Source organism: Cucurbita maxima, unplaced genomic scaffold (genome assembly GCF_002738345.1).
Source record: "Cucurbita maxima cultivar Rimu unplaced genomic scaffold, Cmax_1.0 Cma_Scf00001, whole genome shotgun sequence".
In the NCBI taxonomy this organism is placed as follows: Eukaryota; Viridiplantae; Streptophyta; class Magnoliopsida; order Cucurbitales; family Cucurbitaceae; genus Cucurbita; species Cucurbita maxima.
In genome coordinates this window covers 2,392,684-2,417,125 of record NW_019272017.1, presented here as the reverse complement: position 1 = coordinate 2,417,125, position 24,442 = coordinate 2,392,684, and the positions used below count along the sequence as shown (strand labels likewise).

Sequence of the window (24,442 nt, the reverse complement as noted above, 5' to 3'; positions counted from 1 at the left end):
TAGATTTGGTGAAAGGATTTGAGAAAAAGCTCTAAAGTTTACCTTACTAGGACCCATTTTGGCAGCTATGCACAAGTACGTCGTGCACCTCGGGCTCGACCCCTATTTAAGTATTAAATAAAACTTTAAACTTAAACACGAGAGGTAATATATATTTATTTTTGTCAAAAAATACTAAATACTTACATACCCGAAAAGGGTTTAAAAAGTGAAATAAAATAACAAAAAGAAAAAAGAGGCATAATTTGGTATAATATTAATGGCATAAAGCTAGTATGTTTGGGGGTGTAAGATGCTCTAATTGTGGAACCATAAACATATCTGTAAAATAATATGTTTTAAAACATATGCTTGTGATTCAAATAAATAAAGTATTTATCCTAAGAAAAAGGAAAAAAGAAGTTATGGACCTTAGAAAGATGATAAATATGGGATGGTCCTATAAGCATTTAAAGGACCACCCCACCACCAACACCAACAAAAGCCCTGATTCCCACACTGCACTGTCAAAGATTCCATCCCTAAAATCTTGTCTTTTTCACTATCAAATTTTCAAATCCCATACAGAAATGGTAAGAACATAAGCATGCTCTTGAAAAATGGTGATCAAATGGGCAAAAAACAAATGAAAAGCATGGAATTTGCGAAGCATTCATCATAATCAAACTGAGATTCATTGAATAAGTTTGTTGATCAGAAAAGAGAGTGATTTTGAAAGGGATGAAATTGATATAATGGGTCTGTAAGGCCAACCTGTTGTCCAGAAAGTGTTGTTGGTCTCCCTAAGAGACGCATGCATGCATGCTCTTTGCCTTCACCCTTCGTCCTTTGGATCTGAAAAGAGTTTGGACCAATCAAAACAAAACATGAATGATGTTTCCGTCTACTTGAAGCATTATTTATCTCTCTATCCCCATCAATCAGCAGCTTCAAATTCACTTCTCCGTAACAATTATGAACACCAGAAAGAATTTGCTGCAAAAAGCTTCCTAAATGGAAATCTGAATCTGTGTTGTCTTAGTCAGGAATTGGAAAATCTAAATTTGTAGCAAAAGCTTTTGATGTGATTCTTAGTGTGATATCCACATTGGTTGGAGAGTAGAACGAAACATCTTTTATAAAGTTGTAGAAACTTTTCCCTACGTTTTAAAACCTTAAGGGTATCAGAGCCAGACACTGGGTGATGTGCCAGTGAGGAGGCTGTTCCCTGAAGGGGGTGGATTTGGTGGTGGTCCCACATCGACCGGAGAAAGGAACGAGTGCTAACGAGGACGCTGGGCCCTAAAGGGGGGTGGATTATGATATCCCACGTTGGTTGGGGAGGAGAACGAAGCACCCTTTACAAGGGCGTGGAAACCTTTCCCTACCAAACACGTTTTAAAGCCTTAAGGGGAAGCCCAAAAGGAAAAGCCCAAAGAGGACAATATCTGCTAGAGGTGGGGTTGGGCCGTTACAAATGGTATCAGAGCCAGCGAGGAGGTTGTTCCCCGAAGGGAGGTAGACACGAGGCGGTGTCCCAGTAGGACGCTGAGCCCTGAAGGGGGTGGATTTGGCGGTGGTCCCATATCGATTGGAGAAAGGAACTGAGTGCCAGCGAGGACGCTAGACCCTGAAAAGGGGTGGATTGTTGGTTGGGGAGGAGAACGAAACACCTTTATAAGGATGCGGAAACCTTTTTTTAACAGGCGCGTTTTAAAGTCTTGAGGAGAAGCTCGAAGGGAAAGCCCAAAGAAGACAATATCTACTAGCGGTTTATGAGTTTGTGATCTATGAAAGGTATTATGCTTTGATGTAAGATTATCAAATCCAAAACTTGGAACAAGTATACCCCTAATTCATTAATCTAATACAAAAAAACCAAACACCCTTAAAAAGTGCAATAAATTCTCCATCCTTTTGGCCTTTTTCTGCTACCTTTTGTGCGTCCTATGGTTTAGCACACAGACCATGTGCCCATTACTTACAACTTTCCAGAGAAATATATATATATAATTCAGGATGTGCCAAACTCAAAGGTTATAACTAAGATACTGATTTTATAAAGAACCGTAAATGACTTGGACAGCTTAAATAAATATATATGAACAGTTGCGTCCTTTGCAGAACCCCATCAAAACCAGGAGACAAAAATACATGTGCTTTGGTGCAGGAGTGCCCCAGTAATAATAATTTCCCTATTCCATGCGAGTCTTTGATAAATTTTTTTATTGTCTACTAGATGCGAGACGTTTTACCTTAAAAGTGAGGTTCAGGAGGAACTTACATGTGTGTCGCATGAGATGGGTCATTTTTCTTTGTCCTTACACCTGAAAGGCAAAGGAACTAGTCAGCCTTAGCAACATGTTAAGATAAATAAATTTTCAGTCTTCTACTGATCAAGGTGCTGCTAATTGAACATCGAGTTTAAGTGGCTTTAGTTTCCATCGGTTACGAGATGCTATGTTCGAGTATCTGCACCGAAGTGTACGCAGAACTCGAAAGCAAACCAAAAAACTACATCACAAAATCATTTAGCTGAAACAACAAAGTACAATCCTAAACCAAACACTAATGATTACAGAACCCAGACTAGGAAACCAGGATAGCCAAGACACCATACCATTTCGATCCAAAACCGAACACTAATGCTTTTAGTTTTCAGCCCAAAGTCAGAGTCAGGATACATTTATGTTAAGTTATATACCACAACTTTCTAAAAGATCTAGAAAGCTGAAGTACATCTCATTCAAAAGCAATCTCAATGTCTCTGATCGAAAATTTCAAATCTACTGATCGTCCTCTGTTGAAAGCCAATGTGCCTCTGCGTACTTCAAAGTAGCAACAAGTAAAACCAAAGCAAATCAGATGTAAATTTGAAAACCTAACACTTGACAAACAAAGAAACTAAACTAATGTTTTTCAGCAACCAGGTCCTCTGAAAACAAAAATCAAGGTATAACAAGTCATATTTGCCCCAGAAATAAATCTCAATATGGAAATTTTCTTACCAAACACAAACTTATCATCATCTTAAATTGCCAGTGAAGCAATGATTAGTTGAACTAAATTGGAAAAACCATTGCAGTATAGAACACACTCAAGCATCAGGTCAGTCCATCTAAGACTTGTATGAACAGTATAATATCACCCACTTAAATCTTTTACTACGAGATAGATTGGTTACTTTGGCCTAGAAAATAAATTTCAAACCAAGAATTCAACTTCATCAACAAGTTCAGTTAATCATAATTAGTTAACCAATGGTTAAGGATGACTCAGATGGGTGGTTTTGCTAAAAAAAAAAAAAAAAGGTAATAATGAGATCCCCATTTTAATAAATGATATGGAAAGGCTACTATGCAAGAACGTTGATCTCCAAGAAGATTGGCAAACTCTTAAAATAGCGGAAGCTAACTTGATTAAAGCAAAGACAAGAGACAAACAATCGAGGTAAATCTATTTCTATTTCTCAAACAAGCCAGGGCAAGAGGAGAGGAAATCGATTTAGTAACTAGTTAATAATGCATCTAAATAATCAAGCGAAATGAAATCGTCGTGTAAAAGAAAATTTACTATTAACTAAATCATTAGCCATTATATTTCTAAAAAGTTGAAAACTAGATACGAATTTTGTGAAATCTTCTAAGATATTAATATGCAGGACATTAATATGCAGGACATGTAAACTTAGGAGTTAGTAATCTAATCTCACAAGCTACCAGAACTTATTCACGAGTTTCAAGATCTAACGATCCTTGATAAAGGAATAGATGGTATTTAAATTACAACAGAAAGAAATCAGCCGATGCTCAAATTGAAGGAAGGAAACACACACAACAAAGGAATAAATAAGAGATTTTTTACAAGCCATCAGAATAAAAGTACATAATACTCACTCTATGTTGATCTGAAATAATATTTATCGGACACATCAGAATACAAAAATGGCGTTAAGAGTATTATGAAAAAGGTAGATCCAGCTCACTTCTTTTGAAGTTACTGATCATCACGCGAGTGCTGTGCCTATTGCATCTTCTTCTCCTTGTTTAAGGGTAATGGTAACTTCCTTAAGACATTCTCATCAAGCTTCCTGTATTGCATTTGTACATATCTATGTGTTACACACAACTTTTCATCAATGGGATCCTGGTACTTATCGTACACTAGCGGAGCTGAAAGACTGAGAAGGACCCCTGAAAAAAATATATTGATAGAATGCATAAATTGTTAAAGATAGCAACAGCAATGATTTTTGAACCGCTGATTACAAAGAAATAAGAGCCCCAAAGAACTCACCAAAATAGACCAGTGTAAGAAAATTGAAGAAACTGCCAATGAAGGATGAAATCCATAGTCCAAGAGCAACCTGAGGACGTGAATAAATTAACTCACAAGTCGCGGTCATCACAGACGATAAGACAAGTGATTACCCTAACCTGAAGAAAGAGCTTAAGGTTTCTTCCTATCGCAATATCACGTGCAATTGACAGTGCAAAATTGACCCACAATCGTAGTTCATCAGCAACTATCGAAACAGATTCCTCAGAAATTTCCAGATCTGGAAGCGGAGGTAGAGGTCTGAATCACAAAAGAAGGTAACTTTTAGTTTACCGTACTAAATTATAATTTACCATATATATCATATTTGATATTTTATTATAGACAAACATTTAGATATTTGTCTTCTTACCATAGGTATCTTTCCATTTATTGCTTTTTGCATTTATTACTCTTCTCGTATCCTTGTAATTTATTTGATTATAAATAGAGTACTTTCACACCATTTAGGTGGGGTGGTTTTAGCAAATATTCTCATGGTATAAGAGTCATACCCTAAACTTAGCCATGACAATAGAATCCTCAAATATCGAACAAAGAATTGTGAGTCTCAAAGTTGTAGTCAAAAGTGACTAAGTGTCGAACAAAGGGTGTACTTTGTTCGAGGGCTCCAGAGAAAGGAGTCGAGCCTCGATTAAGGGGAGGCTGTTCGAGAGCTCCATAAGCCTCAGGGGAAGCTTATAGTGTACTTTGTTTGAGGGGAGGATTGTTGGGAGTGAATCTCATATTGGCTAATTTAGGGAATGATTGTGGGTTTATAAGAAATACATCTCCATTGGTATGAGGCCTTTCAAGTGTGGTGGTTTTAGCAAATATTCTTATACTCTACATCCATCTCAAGCAAAGCCTTGCGAATGTATACATTTCATCTCAATCTAAGTCATATTATCTCAAAAAACCTACACGATTACTTCTCCAACGAAAAATTTGAAAATGTTCTTCTCTTACACTAATGGTTCAACAAAAAGGAGTCCAAGTTTGTACAGAACTGTATGTGGGCTGCAGATTCAAACCCTGAACTTTTGGTCAAGGTCGTAATCCCTTGACCAAACAAACTATTCTCAAAATTTTGCACAATAACCGGTTCTCTTTTACAATGTATGTTATTTTCTTTTGATTCATCGTCCCTAAAACAACCATAACGCATCCACAAACTTCTACCCAAGAAGTGGAGATTAGAAAATAAAACTATGTAAAGCACTAAAAGCTGGGAGAAGGAAGAGTCAAATTACCTATTGAGAAGAGAAGCAGATTTGGCCCAGACGAAAAGAATGAGGACAAGAAGCAATAGAACATTGGCAACAAAAGATAAGAAGTTGTAATCGGCTCTTTCAAACAGGTACCACAAAGCTGTTGTAGACGTGAGTATGACAGCCCCACCACACCATTTCTTCCATAAGAGCATATCAGCCACTGTCATCAATAGCTAAATTAGCGAACCAACAACAAATTTAATAGAATTGAACAAAATCTGCCAATTCGAGAAAAAAAAAATTCGGAACACTTAATAAAAACTCAGCCAAATGAAACACATAATTCAGACAAAGATTGCGAGAAAACCACATTAGACCAAAACAATTCATTATCGAAACATGAAAAGGTAAACCCAGATCGAGGAGGGAATTCTAAAGCATCAATGTAAGTTCCAATTCGAAAATAGAAAGATCGCAAAAGAGCAGAACAGAGAAGAGAAGTACCAGGACCACCGCCGAGCATTTGATGAACAGAAATGCGACGAGTAGAATTGGATCCCATGGACATGATTAGGGTTTCAGAGAAAACAAGAATTGAAAGCAGAGAGAAAGATGAAGATTTAAGAACTGAAGGGAAAAACGGAGAATTCCAACACCCAAAAATTTCAACAACCCTCTGAATTAGAACTTTATTTATTTATTTACTGATTATTAATTTCTTATTTTAATTTTGGGTTGGACCCCATTCTAATCTATACTTCATTTTTGTACTTCTTAACATGAACAAATTCAATTTTAAATCAAATAAAAAAAGAGATTTTTTTTATAAAAAAAATTCAAACTTCAAAATTTGTTTATTGAAATTATAATGTTATAACTAATTAAATTAATTGTGCAGGAACTTTATAGGAATTTTTTTAGAAGATGCTTAAAAACTTTTAGTAATAATAATACTAAATATTTGAGAAAAGCATTATAAGATTAGTCAGTATGAGATACTTATAGGGAGGAAAATCCAGATTATCGTTCTCCTACAGAGGGATTGTGCACGGGTACACTAAACCCGTATGAGCACCTAAGAGATGTGTTTCGTGCTATGTTAGGCCCACGAGAGCATCTAAGCGACAGGATATGAGCGTAATGAGTTTTCAATATGAATGATATAGTCAGTGTTTCTTCGAGCATGTCAGGGTTGACTGATCGTAGATCAACGTCCCCTCTGTTCATACATCATAAGCAACGAATCATTATAACACAATCATGAGTATCCATCGGACTCGACTAATATTATGTCAATCTGTTCTACATGTAATAATGTTATAGATATTCTGCTAACACATTTCAGCGCCATGCAATTGAGAGAAAGATAGAGGTCCTGTGGGAAGATGGGAGAATTGTGTATTCAATCCAACATTCTTCCAATCCCACCTGCAATAAAAACACAAAAGCCAGATTCCAGGTACTACAATTTATATAAGGAATTACGGACCCGTAAAATGTCAAGTAGGCAAACTGGTGGCTGTCTCCGGTTAGATGGCTCGTCTGAAATCTCGAGGCTAAGAGTTCAAACTTCGATTCCAGGTGGAGAATAACGAATCATGTAGCTTCATCCTCGCCATTATCGGTATCCCCTTCTTCGCCAGAGGATGCATCTTTCTGATTCTCATCTCCTCCACCTGAATTCAATTTGCTCTTCTTTTCTTTTCTTCTTTGCCTTTTCTTTTGACGCTTTAGTCGCTTCTTTGAAGTGCGTTCCTCGGCAGCTTTCAACCGTTCTTCCCTTCGCATATTGAATTCGGCTATTTCTTTCTTTTTCTGATAATCAACGTCCATTCTAGCAAGTCTGTCTTGTTCTTTTCGCCTCATTTGCCTATACTGTCATTCGAAAATTTAATGGGCAGGCCCGTATTAGTATATATATAACGATTGAAACAGACTCCACAAACTCGCAAACAGTTGCTCATTATCAAGGATGGAGAGGAAAATAAATAGATCAAACAAAAAGGCCTGATGCATTTACAATCTGAAATGAAAATTGTCGGCTTAACAACACAAGTGGAGACTTTCTTTCCTAAACACATATCAGAATCATCAGATGAGGTTGAGTAGGTAAAAACTTTCGATTCCCCATTGTAATACATTGCCTTTCTTAACTACATCAAGATTCGAAATATGAAAGACCCATTTAACACCAGACTAAAAATAATTTCTTTCACGTCGAACAGTATTTTTATAAACCACTTCCTTTGACTTCTATTAAATGACATTAACCCTTCTTAGATGACACCAAAAACCAACAAAAGCAAGCGCTGCATTTTCACGAGCTAAGATTTCAGAGCATGCTTGCAAACAGAGTACTTGTCAACCCTCTACTGCTACTCCACGATCATTACTTCCTAATGATATCCACAACGACCTAACTTTGATAGGTCATACGTAAATTCGAGTGCGTGGAACAAATCATCGCTCCAATCCATTTCAAACTCTCCAATAAATCAAATTCTGCTTGGCAGCAGTCAGCTTTGAATCTCAGACTAGCACACCATAATTTTAAACTTTCTTCACTGTGAAAATCTAAAAGGTGAAGCCACTAAGTCTTAGCTTCAGCATAGACATTATCTGATCGTAAAGAAAGTACTACCAACTAGCATATAGTTAATGCTAAGTTGCTATGCTACTCCCGAGTGAGCATACGATTAATAACAACATTTTAATCAAATATAAGATATTTCACTCGCATAATAACAACATTTTAAGATGGTAAATGAAAAAAGCTTCATCCAGTTAAAAAGAACACCGACTATCCTGTATCCGACTGTGAGCCAAATACACAATTCGAGATCCACAACAATAAGCTAGTTAAGTGTTCTGATTTCACAATTATCTACAAACATCCAATCTCATAAATCTAAAAGTTGTACTCCTACAAGGTACGTTCTCTCTTTTTGCCAGGTTTGGATTCTACCTTTTCCAACTCGCTTATGAACATTTTTGTAATCATCCCACCAACCCTATGTCTCCCCTTCGTCGGTATATTCAAAGAAAAAAAAATCATCCACGAGCTAAACCCAATCTAGGAATTTGTTTACTCAAATTTCCATCAAAGAAAGGGGCAACTTCCTTATTCAATAATAGTCTGGATTTTCACACCTTTGGTAAGGGAAATATTGTTGTTCACACCCAGCCTAATTCCCCCAATAATCAGTTCTTCCACTCATTACCATCTAACAGTCGCAAGAATTTAAAGAACCTGTAATATACGGAAACCAGTTTGTTTCATATCATAAGACCTAAGATAGGAATCACACTCGTTGCTAACCACTCCCAGTAATGCAATGGTACAATTTTATATCCATTCATCATGAAAACACGCCCACGAGAGAATAAAACGAAGACAGAAGTCACTAATAAAATTTACGCAATATAAAACAACATAAATCACTCAAGTACCTGGTGAAAATCACCGGAACCAGAACCAGCAGAGCTTCCAGACGTGTTGCTGACACGAACAGGAACATTATCGATGATTCTTCGGAGCTTGACCTCCAAATCCTCATCCTCCTCCTTCACCGGCGGCGTATATGCCACAAGCGCGTTCGACTCGGTTGTCGCCAACTGGGTATCAGATTTCGGTTTGGGGGGCATCGGAATCACCAGCCGACGGTCCCCATCCTTCAGCTTGCCGGTTGACATGGTATTCCAGAAACCCTAAAACCCTAATTGTGAAAATTTCCTCTAACAATCAACAAAAATTTCTGGTTGTTACCCTAACAGCAATGTTTCTTCGACCTTCCAGTGAACTACCGATTCTTTATCTCTGTCGGTCGTCGAAGAGCTGTGGATTTTCGCCGCCTCCGTTCCACGCCCTACGAATTCGATTAAACTGACAGTTTTTGTGTTGAACAACAGGTCCATTTTAAATTTGATAATTTTGAATGTGAAATTACTTTTATTTCCCCGAAATTACAGGATATTACAGAAATCCACAAAACTTCGGGAAATTATAATACTTGCCCTATATTTTCTTATTTTCGCATAATTAACCTTTTCTTTTTACCATTTCAATTTTTGATGATGTGGCTATTTTGATCGTGACGTGGCAAACACTTAGAAAACTTGAGGGAATTGTATTGAGCATTTGCTTGATGTCGCTGTGTGAGGTGGCAACGACAATATGGATATGACAGTTGAGATGCCAAAATATGCAACGACGATGTGGTGCCATGGTCCTAGAACACAATATGCAAATATTCATTATAAAAAAATATATGAACTCATATTACGAGTTATAAACGACATCCTGATAAACGTTGATTCGACTCAAAAGCATGACTGAAGCAAACTAAGAGGCCCAAATGGTCGTAGCAAAAATATTCTCCCAATGCTCGAAAACCAAGTTGAGGGACACGTCGACTATCGAGAGGGGAAAGACTTTGTTTACAAAACTAGCACGATAGTCAAAGCAACCGAGTATCGTAAACACCTAGAACATATTCATACAAAAGATACCATATAACAACTAAAACTCACTGTTAGCAAATATTGTCTGCTTTTACCCATTACATATTAATGTCAGTCTCACGGTTCTTAAACGCGTATGTTAGGGAGAGGTTTTCATACTCTTATAAAAAATGTTTCGTTCGCATGTAACTAACTTATAGCACCTAAGACTGACGATAGTATGTAACAAGTCAAAGTGTACAATATCTACTAGTAGTGAGTTTGAGCTGTTACATATTTAACCTACATAATCTCATAGTATGTAACTAACTCGAGTATCAGAAAGTGTCGAGCCACGACAACAATACTGGGTGTCCTTTTTTTATGCAGAAGCCAATCAATTTCGTTATGAACTTTTGAACGCTTCCTCCAATACCTCAAATTTAATTTATACTACGGATAAAAACATTAATTTGATATAAAATATTAAAATAGTAAACTAACCTTTTAATTCCAATAAAAAGCAATAATCATAAAATAAAATTTTAAATTTTAAAAATTTAAAAGAAGCAAATATGGAAATAAATATAAAAATTGAAAGCCAAAATGCAAAAAGAAATAAATAAAGGAAACCGTCGGTTTGCATGTAACGGATTTTTAACGGTAGATTCGTCGGCCCCTATTTTCCGGCACACAACGCACCACCCATTTTAACATCTCTGCCAGCCTGGATTCTCCAGCTTTCCTTATACATTACCCTTTAAAAAATCACCAAGTTTATTTTTTAAAAGAATAAATAAAAAAAATAAAATTTTATATTATAGTCTGACCCGAGCATGCCGTGAAAGAAGCACGTTAAAAGTGCTATCATGAACACGAGGTGTAGGATACCCGACCGAAAAATTTAGGTTAATTAGACCCCAAATAAATCATATAAAAAATTTAATTAATAAAAGTTTATACTAAAATTAAATGCATATTATTTAGTTATGACAATTTACATTTGGATATCCGCGCTCACGTGGCAGCCACGTGGTCGTTACCTGGCCATACACGATGGACTGTAACTGGAAGTACCGGTTGACATTACTCTAAGAACAAAGCCGGTTAACCGGTTCTATCAGTTAGCCTAACCCTTAGCTTTATAAACCCTCTTCTGTTCTATTCCGCAATCCCACTACCGCCTCGCCGGAGGAACCATTCTCCCTCCGCCACACACGACGGTCGATTCATATCTCTTTGTCTTCCACCATCCTTGACTCGACGGTTGATTTTGTCGTTGTGTCGGAAGAATCGAATCGGTGATGACGTCTGAAGAGTGGGACATCGATCGGGTCAAGGGCCAATGGAGCCCGGAGGAAGACCAGTTGCTAAGGATTCTAGTGCAGCGCTACGGCGCTCGGAACTGGTCCGTTATCGGTCAGTCGATTCACGGCCGGTCGGGGAAATCCTGCCGTCTGCGGTGGTTTAATCAGCTCTGTCCTGACGTGGAGCGCCAGGCGTTCACTGCGGAGGAGGACGAGGTCATCGTCGAAGCACACGCTAAGCACGGGAACAAGTGGGCGACAATCGCGAGACTACTCAACGGACGCACAGACAACGCGATTAAGAATCACTGGAATTCAACATTGAAGCGTAAGTTCTCTTCGATTGCTGAGATAAAAACTGAGTGTACGAGTCATGGATCGACGATTTCGATTGGAAATCAGTGTTTGAGTTCATCAAGATCGGATACGAACGATTCGATTCCGAGTCAGAACAAAAGGCCTTCGACTCGTCTAAGCCTATCTCTTCCAGGAACAGAATCATCGCCTCCGCGACAGCAGCAGCAGAGTATTTCATCATTGCCGGAGGAGGCGAAAGCGAAATCGGCGCGTTGTGGTAAGGAATTTCTGTCTGTAATGCAATTGATGATTAAAGAAGAGGTGAGGAATTACATAGCGGAATATAGAAAACGGCAACGAATGAGTGAGAAAGAAGATAGAAAGGCAGGGTAAAAAGGAATCAGAAATTAAGGAAGAAGATGATGATAATTAGGGTTTGAAACTTTGAATTTCTGTGATTCTGTATAAACCATTGGAGCCATTAGTCATGTGTTGAATTTGTTTTGAACAGGAAGGAATGCACACACTTCCTTTGTTTCAGAAATTTGAGACAATTTTCACTTTCTGATTATTCCTTTGTGGGTTTCGGTCATTCTTGTTGTGTTCATATTTGTTTGATCTTTTTCTGTATATTACGTAATTGGGTTATCTTGATGCTCATTATGGCCCCTCATATATTGGGCTCCTTAGCATACGCATAGCAGCCATGGTGAGTATTAGATTTGGCCAGCATGTTTGTTTTAGCTCGGTACCGCCATTAATCACATGGTTTTTAAAATGCATACTTTTTCACACCCTTTAATAAATCCACTCTCTTTGGGGCCAACTTCCTTATTGACACATTACTCGGTGTTTGACTCTGATACTATTTGTAATAGTTCAATCTCACTGCTAACCAATAATATCCACTTTGCTCTGTTACACATCACCGTCAACCTCACAATTTTGAAATGCATCCACTAGGAAGATGTTTTCACACACTTATAAGGAATATTCCGCAAATTTAACACTTTGATTTTGATTAAATAATTGTTTGATGAAATTAGTAACTAAGATTTAAAGTGAATCTCTCCCCCACGGTAAGTTTTACTCATATCAAATTTAATTATAAGCTTTATTCATATCGCTTAGATTGTTGTCACTCCTTCCTCACTCGAACATTTATTATTTTTGTATAATAATTATAGATAATGTGTTAAGTTGTAAACACTTTCATTTATTATGAAACAATCCCATAAAACTACAAGAACATGTTCAAAACAATTTCATGAAACCAATAAAAAGACATGTTCGTTCAAGTTCATAGTACACGAAGCATACAGAATTTCTCCGACCACCCAAAGTAAATCATAACTCCGTTCTTCTCTCCCGAGATTCTCCGCCTGGTTCCGATCAGCTTCACTGAGGCAACTTGCTTCCGGCGACATCGACGACGAACCTGTATCTGACGTCATTCTTCTCCAACCTCTCCAACGCCTTGTTAATGTAATCAAGCTTTATCACTTCAATTATGGAGGTCAGCTCCTTCTCTTTGAAGAAATCCAACACTTCTTGTGTCTCCGTCATGCTTCCGATGAAGCTCCCTGTAATCGTCTTCCTCCCTGTTCATCCCCAAATAAACAGAGTTTAAAACAGAGTTAAAAACAGAGCACCATTGCCGGCGAGATTAACTTTGTGAAATTTACCGAGCATAAGAACAGGGGAAACGAATTGCAATGGCTTATTAATAACGCCCATCAAGATCAATTTGCCGTCGAGTTTCAGAAGTGACAGATACGGCTCGAGAGGATGAAAAACAGGGATTGTGTCGATGATGTAATCCAGCGAATCAATGGCTCTTTCCATTTGAGTACTGTCGGAGCTGACCAAGTACTCATCGGCGCCGAGATCTTCCAGAGCCTCCACCCTCTTCTTCTCCGACGAGCTTATCACCGTCACGTGGTGACCCAGAGCCTTCGCCACTTTCACACCCATATGCCCCACGCCGCCTAGCCCCAAAATTCCGCCTCTGAGTCCACTCTGTTTCAGCCCAAAGTGACTCAACGGGCTGTACACTGTCACTCCAGCGCACAATAGCGGCGCCGCCTGCTCCGGCGACATCCCTTCTGGGATTTTCACCACAAATCTAAAAAAACCCACAAAACCCATCAAACAAACAACCTCGAAATTCGCAAAATTAACAAAAACAGAGGATTTCAAATGGAGAAACAGGGGAATTTACTTTTGGTGAACGACCATGGCGGAGGAGAACCCGCCTTGGGTGGGACGGCCATCATGATACACATCATTATAACTCCAGATTCTCCTGTTACAATACTGCTCCTTATCGGAATTGCAGGGATTACAACTCGAACAAGATCCAACAATACACCCAACTCCGACCAACTCCCCTGTTCTGAACCGACCAACATCCGACCCAACCTCCACCACTTCTCCGACCACCTCATGCCTGTTCCAAAAAACAAATTAAATCCAAAACAAAACCAGTAAATCCCACAAGAACAGCGAAGTTAATTACCCAGGAACCATCGGATAATTGGACATGCCGAGGTCATTTTTTATTTGGTGAAGATCAGAGTGGCATACTCCACAGCAAATCACTTTAATGAAAACATCTTCAGGGCCGGTGTCTCTGCAACAGAGTATCCAAAATCAGAGAATTAAAACGAGAAACTCAAAGAAGAACGAAGATCCAGAAACAGAGTATAACCTGAGAGAATAAGTGTAGGGAGAGAGAATCCCGGATGGGTCTTTGGCGGCGAACCCTGTTACAGTTCTCTGTTCTTCAATGCTTCTCATTTTCTTGGAACAGAGGAAGAATATGGATGAAGAAAATGGAAGGGAGAGAGAAACAGAGTTGGTGAAATGGGAATGAATCGGAAGCAAATAAATAGAGAATTTGAGGAAAGAAAGTAAAGGAAAGGAAACTTAAAGTCACAGATGAAGAAGACGTCTCGACCATGGAAGGTGGAGAGCATTAGGGGTTGGTGAAGGCGGAGTGGTTTTGATCACCTACGTCGCACTTCACCATTGGTCCACTTCTATTTCAAATCATACTACGCCGCGTGGCATCGATCGCTGTCCATTTAAATTTAGGAATTGGGGTATACGTCATATTTACGTCATTTAAGTGGTTTAAATTATTTTCTAACAACTATACGATCCAAATATTATATATTTTAATTAATTATAATAATAAAAAACAATTAAAATGTAGTTTTCTCTCTCTTTCCTATTTATTTTTATTTTTGGAGAATAATTTATTTGGTTTTAAAGAGTAAATATTAATAAATCAATAACTCAATCTATTTTTGTTAAATTATAAATATATTATCAATTATATGATATGGTAAAACAATAACATAAAATTTATAATAAAAAACATGTTCTTTGATTAATTAATAATGTCGTGTACTCAACCTAACTGATAATTAGTTCTATCATCTATAGATATAAAGTCCTGAATTATTGAATCATTTAATGTTAGTATAGGTTAGTTATTTGTGGGATTGAGATTTGAACCAAACTTTGAAATACATTATTTTAGTTCTACAATAAAATACGAGAGCTAGAAGTCAAATTTTGAATATTTTAATTCTTGATATATACTTTTATTTTCAGTGTTTTATGGACTCTGGATTAGTGATTTGACGAATACATCTACTTCAATCTTGGAATTGGCAAAAGGGGCGTCCACTCACATAAAAAATGCTTATTATTTAAATCGGGAGATATCCAATGAAGGTTTACAAGCTATGGTGGGCTAGTACCAAAAAAAATTCTCATTTTTCAAATGTTACATGAACATGCTGACATAACTAAGTGATTGTTTAGCCAATGAGGGATATCACGCCACGGAATGGATATGAGTGAGTTGTATTATGGAGCTTAATCATATGAACTAAGTAGGAGCCCTAAGGCCTCTATAAAGTATTTGCAACAAAGTTATGAGAGATATCACTAAACCACCAACGTCTCCAAGTCATTTATGAAAAAAATAACAAATTTCCCGCAAAAATTTAGGGAGGAAACAAGAACACGAAGAAGGTGTCCCCTACACGGGATCGAAATCTCTTCTCTCACACTTTAAAATATTTACATTTTTGTCCTCCTTGAAATTGTCAAAACTTTTAGTTAAATAAATGAGTTAATTATTTCTTCCCTTTTTCTACCTAAACCTTTGGAAGGTCACATCATATTTCCCACTCCATAGTTGTTAATACCAAAATCGATCTCCTAAATAACTCTAGTGGAAAATAATTAATAATTTGACTTTTTTTGAGATGGAATAGCTCGAGAAACTTATCAAAGTCAATGCTTTATATATTGTTTGTATTTTCCACGCATAGAATAAAGTGAAAAAATAAAAAGTCCATAATGGACTTATTTATCGACGACCAAATCTAGAATGAGCAACTTGTTCAACTTGGTTGGTGAGAAAATTCATATTAGAGAAAACTATCGAACAATTTCACATAATATAATCAATAAGAAATAAAATTCCAAGTATAAAAGTCACAAAAATGTTAGTATATAGTCATTTCACATTGACATTGACATTTTAAGCTCCGGTTTATAAATTGATGGTAATTTATTTAATTATTTTTAGAAATAAAAGTTTATTAAATCAACTAACAATATATTTACTAAAATTATTAATTAATTAGCCAATAATTAACTTGTTTGTTCATATATCATAAATTTAAAATATAATTTATTAATTAAATTTCAATATATAATTAATAATAACGAACTACAATTAATTAAAATTAGTTAAAGATTCTACTTTAGTAAATAGTTTATACTTTGTATATAATTTTGAAATATAATTATTTATAATTAAAAGTTTATATATTTATATAGAAATTATTTGTTCGAGGATAATTATTAAAATGGATTGTTACATAAATTAAAAATCCAAAAATTTAAAGTTTATTAAAATTACGTTAATATTTTAATTTAATGAAAAAAAATAACTAACCAATTTATAAGAATTAAATAAAATATTATTTATTTATATAAACAATTATCTGATTAAATAGACAACTTAGTCTCAATTATCCTATAAACATAATTTGCAAACCTTATTTTTCAACGTGAATAACATAAAAATATTTTTAATTCAATAATCCTCCAAAAGCGTACCGGCAACGAATTCGCCAGAATCCACGGCGGCAGTAGTAGCCGGAGTTGCAAGGGCAAAAGCCAACGCCGATCCCTTTGAGGCATTATTTCAAACAAATGACGGAAATCGCACACTAACTAGGAGCTATTACAAATCTCCTTCAGCTTGTCCGCCGCAGATCCATTCACCGAATACTGCCAATCACCGGAAACGCTCAAAACGGATCGGACCGATGCAATCAACGCGAATCGATACAGAAACAATTAAGAAACTGAAAGATTAATTGAAGGATTAGAGTGTAACCTTGTTGAGAACCCAAACGGAGTGGTTGTAAGCTCTGTTGAAGAGTTCTTCTAGGGATTTGGCATCGTTCGCATCGACTTCTCTGTAGTTGACGAAATTCTCTCGAGCGTATTTAGCGTAGTAAGGCCTCGAATCCTTCGGCAACCGCCTCACCAGCCTCAGAACCTCGGCGTATATTCGCAGGGCCTTCTCCATTTCTCTCCGATCGAAATTCTCCGCCGTCTGGTTCTCGATTTCGATCGCTTCAGTTTCTAGGGCTTTTGAGTGCTGTTTGGGCCAGGTAAGTCCCTTTTCCACGTTTATTACTTCACGATAATGAGGCCCAGTTTTGTTCGTATGGGCCACAGCCCAGTATTGTTCGTATGGGCCACTTGGCCCAATATAGTTTAGGGATATTTTATTTTAAAAAACATAAATATATCTATAAATAAATATTTACCACCAGGGAAACAATTTCATCGTCATCATCCTCAGAGATATCTGCGTTGGGCTACAGTATCTAACTCACGCGCCGGTTGTGGGTATGTGGTCACACGCGCTACTAGCTACCAAGAGTATATTTTCCGACCTCTCCGCCCTTGCATGGAACAAAAAGGAAAGACATATTGTATCTTGGGTTCGGGTATGAGTCAAGCTATAATTTGGGGCAGTGAGTTTGGGCTGATCGACAAAGTGCCAGCAATGAAGACAACAACAAAGACGAATACGATGAACTAATTGCTAGGCCAGGAGGCAAATTGGAATGGTAGTATTGTGCAAGAGTGGTACAAGGAGTGAGGTGTCGATGGTGAATAATTTCGACAGGATCGACAAGCTTTCATCATCCGTATAAAAAACCTTCACGAAACTTTCTTTTAACACAATCCTAAACTACACATACATTATTTTTATCATTCAATATAAATTAACAAATCATTACGAAACTTCGTGACATAAATATTAACAACCGATACTCGTAGCTGTATGATTGAATTAGAATCGAAATGTTAGGTGATCAAAATTAATGTGGAGTCAACATTTCTCCATATTCACCATACCTACAACGTAGATATAATTATTATTCTTCCTACTACGTCACATTGACCATGACTCATAAAAACTTATATACAATTAAATTATAGATACTTAAATATTGTAATTTTACGTCATAAAAAAACATTTTTATTAATGAATTATAAATCAAAAAGCAATTATTTACTGTAAAAACATTAAAATATTTGTTAATAATTATTATATTATCCTTAACTATATTTAGCTGTTTTTAATAATTATTTGATGTTATATTAGTTGGGGGACATGCCCCCGTGCCTTTTGGATTTGTTAGTTTAAATGAGATTATTTAGTTCCCATAATAATGTTTATGTCTAAACGTGATTATTTGAAAATAATTTAATGTTTATATATATATATATATATATATATATATTATTAGTGAAAATAATTATTTAATTATTTAATTAAATGATAACATTGAATTTTATTTTCAAATGAAATTAATAAAATATATTCACAACATTATTTCATCTATAAAAATCAGAGTTATTGATATTAAAATTATATATATATATATATATATAAAAGAAATATATATTAATTTAGGAATTAAAATGAAGTAATGAAAATTTGAAGAATTTAGACTAAAATTAGGGGCTATAAACATAAACATGACATGGAAAGACCACCAACAGAACAGCACATGAAGGTGTTGGGAAAATAAAAATTAAAAAAGAAAGCACCGCCTTTGCTTGGCAAGATTATTTCCTTGATACTATAAAATATGAATCAAAGATTATTGATCTGATATCAACTTGGGGTCTCTCGTGAGCCATCGCTCTGTCACCACTCCTAGTACCGCGTGCACTGTAGCCTTTTTAGCCTCTGCGCGTTTGTTTAAATGATGAAAATGGCACTCTAGAACAGTAGAAATTCCCCATTTTCTTCGATTTTCAAGCTCACCCCTTCGATTTTTTCTCACTTTCATTCTTCATGTTGCTTCCAATGCTGAAAACCCATTTCCATGGTAATGGGTTTCTTCTTGCTGTGCTTTTTATTCCTCTCTGTTTCCCCTTTTCCATGGCGGACAGCTCCGACCCTTTGAAGCTTACGTTCAATGGCCCTGCTAAACACTGGACTGATGCCATTCCTATTGGGAATGGGCGGCTTGGCGCGATGGTTTGGGGCGGTGTTGACACTGAGATTCTTCAGCTCAATGGTTTGCCCCTTTTCACTCATTATACCTCTGTTCTTCCTTGTTTTAACTAATTTGGAAGAAATCAAGGTGTATTTGGCTGTAATATGCTGAGAAATCAAATGGGTTTGTGTGATTTTATGGCATTTATTTGGGTTTCTTTAAATGGGAAAACCCTTTATATTGAATTTTCGCGATTGATATGCATTTTTTCAAGATTTCTTCGCTATTGGTAGTGTTTAGGCGGTTGATTCAGTCAGATTTGTTTGAATTATAGCTTGTTCTTCTACTGCGGAGCTTGAATGGATGGATCTGGTGTCATAAATCATTTGGTTTCCAAGTTTTTGGGAATATGTTTTTATGTAATGAACAGAACTCTACTGATTCATGTCAACTTAGTAATGCATTGCTTTACTTTTAGTTTCAATTATGCACTCTGAAGCTATTCATGTAGAGGATACTCTTTGGACGGGAATTCCTGCGGACTATACCAATTCGGATGCGCCCGTTGCGTTACGAGAGGTTAGAAAGCTCGTCGACGATGGAAAATATGCTGAAGCTACCGAAGCTGCGGTCAAGCTATCAGGAAAGCCGTCTGATGTAATTCTCAACCCCCTATGAATGTTGTTTGTTATCTTGTTGTTTTAATCGCTGGTAAGCTAATCTTGTGTTACTCGTATGCCTTCCACGCTCTCTTAAACGGCTTGCATTGATTAGATCTACTCACTAGGCATCGATTATCGTTGTCTTCATTGGCTTATCATACTGAAAACCGTATAGAGCGTTAAGTTTGAAGCAGTTTGCATGAGTATTATGCTATACTAACAATCTTGTGATCATGAAGGTTTATCAACTCCTGGGTGATATCAAGCTCGAGTTTGATGATTCGCATCAGTCGTATATTTCGGAGACTTATCGTCGAGAATTGGACTTGAATACAGCCACAGCACGAGTGAAGTACTCTGTGGGTGATGTAGAATTTACAAGGGAGCATTTTGCGTCTAGTCCGGATCAAGCGATTATAACCAAGATCTCTGCGAGCAAACCAGGGTCTTTGTCGTTCATAGTGTCGATGGATAGCAAGTTACATCATAGCTCGCATGTAAACGATGGTCAAAATCTGATCATGCTTCAAGGAAGCTGTCGAGGCGTGAGGATCCCTCCGAAAATGGATTTGGACGAACATCCCAAGGGAATTCAATATTCTGCAGTTCTTAGTTTACAGGTCAGTGATGGCAGCGGAGTAATACACGATTTAAACGAAAAGAAGTTAAAGGTTAATGGCTCGGATTGGGCTATCTTGCATCTGGTGGCTTCGTCTTCGTTTCAAGGGCCATTTACAGACCCTTCATTATCCGGGAAGGATCCTTCTTCGGAGTCGCTTGCTACAATGAAGAAGATTAAAAACATGTCGTATCAGGATCTTTACACCCGACATTTGAATGACTACCAGAGTCTTTTTCACCGTGTTTCGTTGCATCTTTCAAAGAGCTCTAAGAATGGATCTTCTTCAACTAGCTCTGGAGGAAAGGAAGTTCGAGTAGCGTCTACTGCAGCGAGGGTAAAATCTTTTAAGATCGATGAAGATCCATCCATGGTAGAACTGCTATTCCAATATAGTCGATATCTACTTATCTCTTGTTCACGACCTGGAACTCAGGTGGCTAACCTTCAGGGTATATGGAACAAGAACATCGAACCAGCATGGGAGTAAGTGAATCGAGTGAACCGTAACTCATTCTCTACGTACCGTTCTCATACGTTAGATGCTTATATGGTTCCGTTTTTCTTTTCTATCAGTGGTGCTCCACACTTGAACATTAATCTCCAAATGAACTATTGGCCAGCCCTTCCCTGCAACCTTAGGGAGTGCCAGGAGCCATTGTTTGATTTCACTTCCTTCTTGTCTGTCAATGGACGCAAGACTGCTAAAGTAAGCATCTGTACCTTCTCAGCTTCATATGTCGTGTATTGAAGATCGATAGCCTAAGGCCGTTTCGGGGCTGTTACTATCCATTATGGGCGAACATTCTCGACCTTGTCTGTGTTATTGTCCTCACGTGTTCTTGAATCTTGTAGGTGAACTATGAAGCTAGTGGTTGGGTGGCTCATCAAGTGTCGGATATTTGGGCGAAAAGCTCTCCCGATCGAGGACAGGCTGTTTGGGCTCTATGGCCAATGGGTGGAGCATGGCTTTGTACCCATCTGTGGGAGCATTACACTTACACAATGGACAAAGTAAGTTCCTGCTTGCAATTGTGTGGCTGTCCTTTGTTTAGTGCTTAGTTTGAGCAGATGGACTTCGGTTGGAGAGGAGAACAAAACATTCCTTATAAGGGTGTGGAAACTTCTCCCTAGCATACGCGTTTTAAAACCGTAAGGTGAGGTGATATGTAACGGGCCAAAATGGACAATATCTGCTAGGGGTGGGCTTGGACTGTTACAAATGGTATCAGAGCTAGACACTGAGCGGTATACCAGCGAGGACGCTGGGCCTCCAAGGGGGTGGATTGTGAGATCCCATGGAAACCTCTCCCTAGCATACGCGTTTTTAAAACCATGAGGCTGACAACGATACGTAACGGGCAAAAGCGGACAATATCTGCTAGCGGTGGGCTTGGACTGTTACAAATGGTATCAGAGGCAGACAGACACAGAGTGGTGTGCCAGCGAGGACGCTGGCCCCTAAGTGGGGTGGATTGTGAGATATCACATTAGTTGGAAAAGAGAACGAAACTTTCCTTACAAGGTTGTGGAAACCTCTCCCTAACATACGCGTTTTAAAATCATGAGGTTGACGATAATGTGTAACGAACCAAAACGGACAATATCCGCTAGCAGTGGGCTTGAGCTATTACAAAATTGCTCTTCATTATCTTATATAATTCAATCATGTTCAGAATTTCTTAAAAAACAAGGCATATCCTCTGATGGAAGGATGCACGTCGTTTCTGTTGGATTGGCTAATCGAAGGCAAGGACGGATATTTGGAAACGAACCCATCAACATCCCCCGAGCACATGTTTATAGCTCCTGATGGCAAACCTGCAAGTGTAAGCTATTCAACAACAATGGATATCGCTATCATAAAAGAGGTTTTCTCATCCATCGTATCTGCTGCAGAGGTGAAATTTTTTTCATCGTGCTCGTAAACTGTAAAACTTTTTTACTTCACCTACTGGCCGTGTTTGTTTACGGTTTTTCGAAGTTTTACCTGTTTAACAGATTCTGGGTAAAAGCAAGGATGCTATTATCAACAAGGTCCGGATGGCTCAATCTAGGCTCTTACCTTACAAGATAGCTAGAGATGGTTCACTTATGGAATGGGTATGTAAGTATCACGTCTCTTTACCAGAAACATCCTAGAATTACGTAGACCGCCCTAACTCGACATGGCTTGGATTAGGCTCTTGACTTTGAGGACCGAGAAGTGCATCATCGACATGTATCGCACCTGTTCGGGCTGTATCCAGGACACACTATAACTGTCGAGAAAACTCCCAACGTCTCGAAAGCTGCGGATAATACTCTTCATAAAAGAGGTACCTGTCAATCATCTTCTTGAAATTATCTTTTACTTTAGGCTGTCGAGTCCTTTGGGCGATTGTGTCGTGCCAATGTCGATGATTAACCGAATCCAAGAGCAACAGTCCTCATAGCCTTCTAATATGAAACAGGAGAGGAAGGTCCAGGATGGTCCACTGCCTGGAAAATAGCTCTATGGGCTCGTCTTCAGAACAGCGAGCACGCATACCGAATGGTCAAGCATTTGTTCGATCTCGTGGACCCAGATCACGAAAGTGATTACGAAGGCGGTCTATACAGCAACTTGTTCACTGCTCACCCTCCTTTCCAAATAGACGCCAACTTTGGGTAAGAAGTTATCAACACCCTTTTCATTTGATAATCTACCAGCAATCTAAACATATCTTGGTTGCTACGGTCGTATCAGATTCTCGGCCGCCATTGCCGAAATGCTAGTCCAGAGCACCATGAACGATCTGTACTTGCTTCCCGCTCTTCCCCGTGACGTCTGGCCCTATGGTTGCGTTAAAGGATTGAAGGCACGGGGTGGCTTGACAGTGAACATCTGCTGGACGGGGGGAGATCTGAACGAAGTCGGTGTTTGGACGTCGGAGCAAATTTCGGTTACAACATTACATTACAGAGGGACTAAAGTAGCAGCAAATTTAACATCTGGGAAAGTTTACACTTTCAATAAGCTGTTGAAATGTGTTGGAACATACTCTCTACCAAAATGATGAGATACTCAGCCACAGAAAAGCTTCTTCTGCTCACCATTTCATTTTGTTATTCATACAATGATTGTTAATCAATTATTTATTACCACTTCTTTATACTATGTTTTTGATAATACAATGTATTTGATAAATATTTTGATCAATTTATATAGTTTGTTCTGCACTCGTTGTGTGCTGTTGCAGCGAATGAGGTTCCACCCGAGAATCTGTTCATGTTGATTGAGCCCGACCTATCCACCACTTTAAAACTGCACTGTGCTAGTCCTGTATTTGAAGAATAGGTAGAGGTCCGTTTTTCATTAGCTTTTGTAGAATTGGCAAAAGAGACTATTATTAGCTTGGGATTGGGTAGACCCACGAGACTCCTTAAGAAAGGAGCCCACTACTATAGGAAACAGAAACCACGGAGGACATTGAAGATGAAGTCAGTATAGGAAACGGAAACCACTGAGGACATTGAAGATGAAGTCAGTTCGGGGTTGGTTAGACCTACGAGCCTCCATAAGAAAGGAGCCCACTACTATAGGAAAGGGAAACCACTGAGGATGAAGACAGCTCGGGGTTGGTTAGACCTACGAGCCTCCATAAGAAAGGAGCCCACTACTATAGAAAAGGGAAACCACTACTATTGAAGTCAACTCGGAGTTGTTTAGACCTACGAGCCTCCATAAGAAAGGAATAGGAAAGGGAAACCAGTGAGGATGGAGTTAGCTCGGGGTTGGTTAGACCCACGAGCCTCCATAAGAAAGGAGCCCACTACTATAGACAGAGTATTAAAGCCGATTATCGGCTATTGTGAGAGGGTCACTAGAATGGTAACGAACGATAGTTGTGCACGGTCGTTAGAGGTGCACTGTGGAAGTAAAAGCCAACGGTGGACGATGGAGGTTGTGTAAGTGAAGTGGTCCCCAACAATTGTATGTTTTTTTGAGGAATTTTTTTTATTTTATTTGAATAATTTGGTTTTATTTGTGTTATTTAAACTAACTTATTTCTTTAAACTATTTTTT

The 24,442-nt window shown here is 38.0% G+C and overlaps 6 protein-coding genes across 8 annotated transcripts; 2 read left to right on the top strand and 4 right to left on the bottom strand.

Annotated features, from left to right (window-relative positions):
* Positions 1–370: 370 nt before the first annotated feature.
* LOC111481527 (reticulon-like protein B11) lies at positions 371–6,204 on the bottom strand. 3 transcript variants are annotated; one of them, XR_002718067.1, is made up of 7 exons: positions 6,015–6,204; positions 5,550–5,730; positions 4,416–4,557; positions 4,276–4,345; positions 3,965–4,172; positions 2,264–2,306; positions 371–834 (listed from the first exon to the last, which is right to left on the bottom strand). XR_002718067.1 is itself a non-coding variant. In XM_023127004.1 (6 exons), the coding sequence occupies exons 1-5, from the start codon at positions 6,076–6,078 to the stop codon at positions 4,003–4,005; spliced, it is 627 nt and encodes a 208-aa protein (XP_022982772.1). In that variant the 5' UTR covers positions 6,079–6,204; the 3' UTR covers positions 2,604–2,807; positions 3,965–4,002. The 3 variants fall into 3 exon arrangements, 2 of the variants coding, with proteins under 2 accessions (XP_022982772.1, XP_022982758.1); XM_023127004.1 differs by lacking the exons at positions 371–834; positions 2,264–2,306 and adding an exon at positions 2,604–2,807; XM_023126990.1 differs by lacking the exons at positions 371–834; positions 2,264–2,306 and having other exon boundaries at positions 3,741–4,172.
* Positions 6,205–6,686: 482 nt separating this feature from the next.
* Positions 6,687–9,433, bottom strand: LOC111481671 (PRKR-interacting protein 1). Its single transcript, XM_023127234.1, has 3 exons — positions 8,961–9,433; positions 7,023–7,385; positions 6,687–6,972 (listed from the first exon to the last, which is right to left on the bottom strand). The coding sequence occupies exons 1-2, from the start codon at positions 9,201–9,203 to the stop codon at positions 7,107–7,109; spliced, it is 522 nt and encodes a 173-aa protein (XP_022983002.1). The 5' UTR covers positions 9,204–9,433; the 3' UTR covers positions 6,687–6,972; positions 7,023–7,106.
* Positions 9,434–11,105: 1,672 nt separating this feature from the next.
* LOC111481371 (transcription factor MYB44-like) lies at positions 11,106–12,184 on the top strand. Its single transcript, XM_023126764.1, has one exon. It carries the CDS (start codon positions 11,255–11,257, stop codon positions 11,945–11,947), a length of 693 nt encoding a protein of 230 aa, XP_022982532.1. The 5' UTR covers positions 11,106–11,254; the 3' UTR covers positions 11,948–12,184.
* Positions 12,185–12,746: 562 nt separating this feature from the next.
* Positions 12,747–14,430, bottom strand: LOC111480679 (cinnamyl alcohol dehydrogenase 1-like). Its single transcript, XM_023125846.1, has 5 exons — positions 14,265–14,430; positions 14,073–14,186; positions 13,776–14,003; positions 13,240–13,679; positions 12,747–13,155 (listed from the first exon to the last, which is right to left on the bottom strand). The coding sequence occupies exons 1-5, from the start codon at positions 14,351–14,353 to the stop codon at positions 12,953–12,955; spliced, it is 1,074 nt and encodes a 357-aa protein (XP_022981614.1). The 5' UTR covers positions 14,354–14,430; the 3' UTR covers positions 12,747–12,952.
* Positions 14,431–16,575: 2,145 nt separating this feature from the next.
* Positions 16,576–17,252, bottom strand: LOC111482114 (LYR motif-containing protein At3g19508). Its single transcript, XM_023127777.1, has 2 exons — positions 16,983–17,252; positions 16,576–16,873 (listed from the first exon to the last, which is right to left on the bottom strand). The coding sequence occupies exons 1-2, from the start codon at positions 17,175–17,177 to the stop codon at positions 16,817–16,819; spliced, it is 252 nt and encodes an 83-aa protein (XP_022983545.1). The 5' UTR covers positions 17,178–17,252; the 3' UTR covers positions 16,576–16,816.
* A 1,541-nt stretch (positions 17,253–18,793) lies between these two features.
* On the top strand, positions 18,794–23,590 carry LOC111478832 (alpha-L-fucosidase 2-like). Its single transcript, XM_023123325.1, has 10 exons — positions 18,794–19,194; positions 19,625–19,770; positions 20,015–20,880; positions 20,971–21,103; positions 21,250–21,408; positions 22,071–22,295; positions 22,396–22,497; positions 22,577–22,712; positions 22,848–23,043; positions 23,123–23,590. The coding sequence occupies exons 1-10, from the start codon at positions 18,969–18,971 to the stop codon at positions 23,430–23,432; spliced, it is 2,499 nt and encodes an 832-aa protein (XP_022979093.1). The 5' UTR covers positions 18,794–18,968; the 3' UTR covers positions 23,433–23,590.
* Positions 23,591–24,442: the final 852 nt, after the last annotated feature.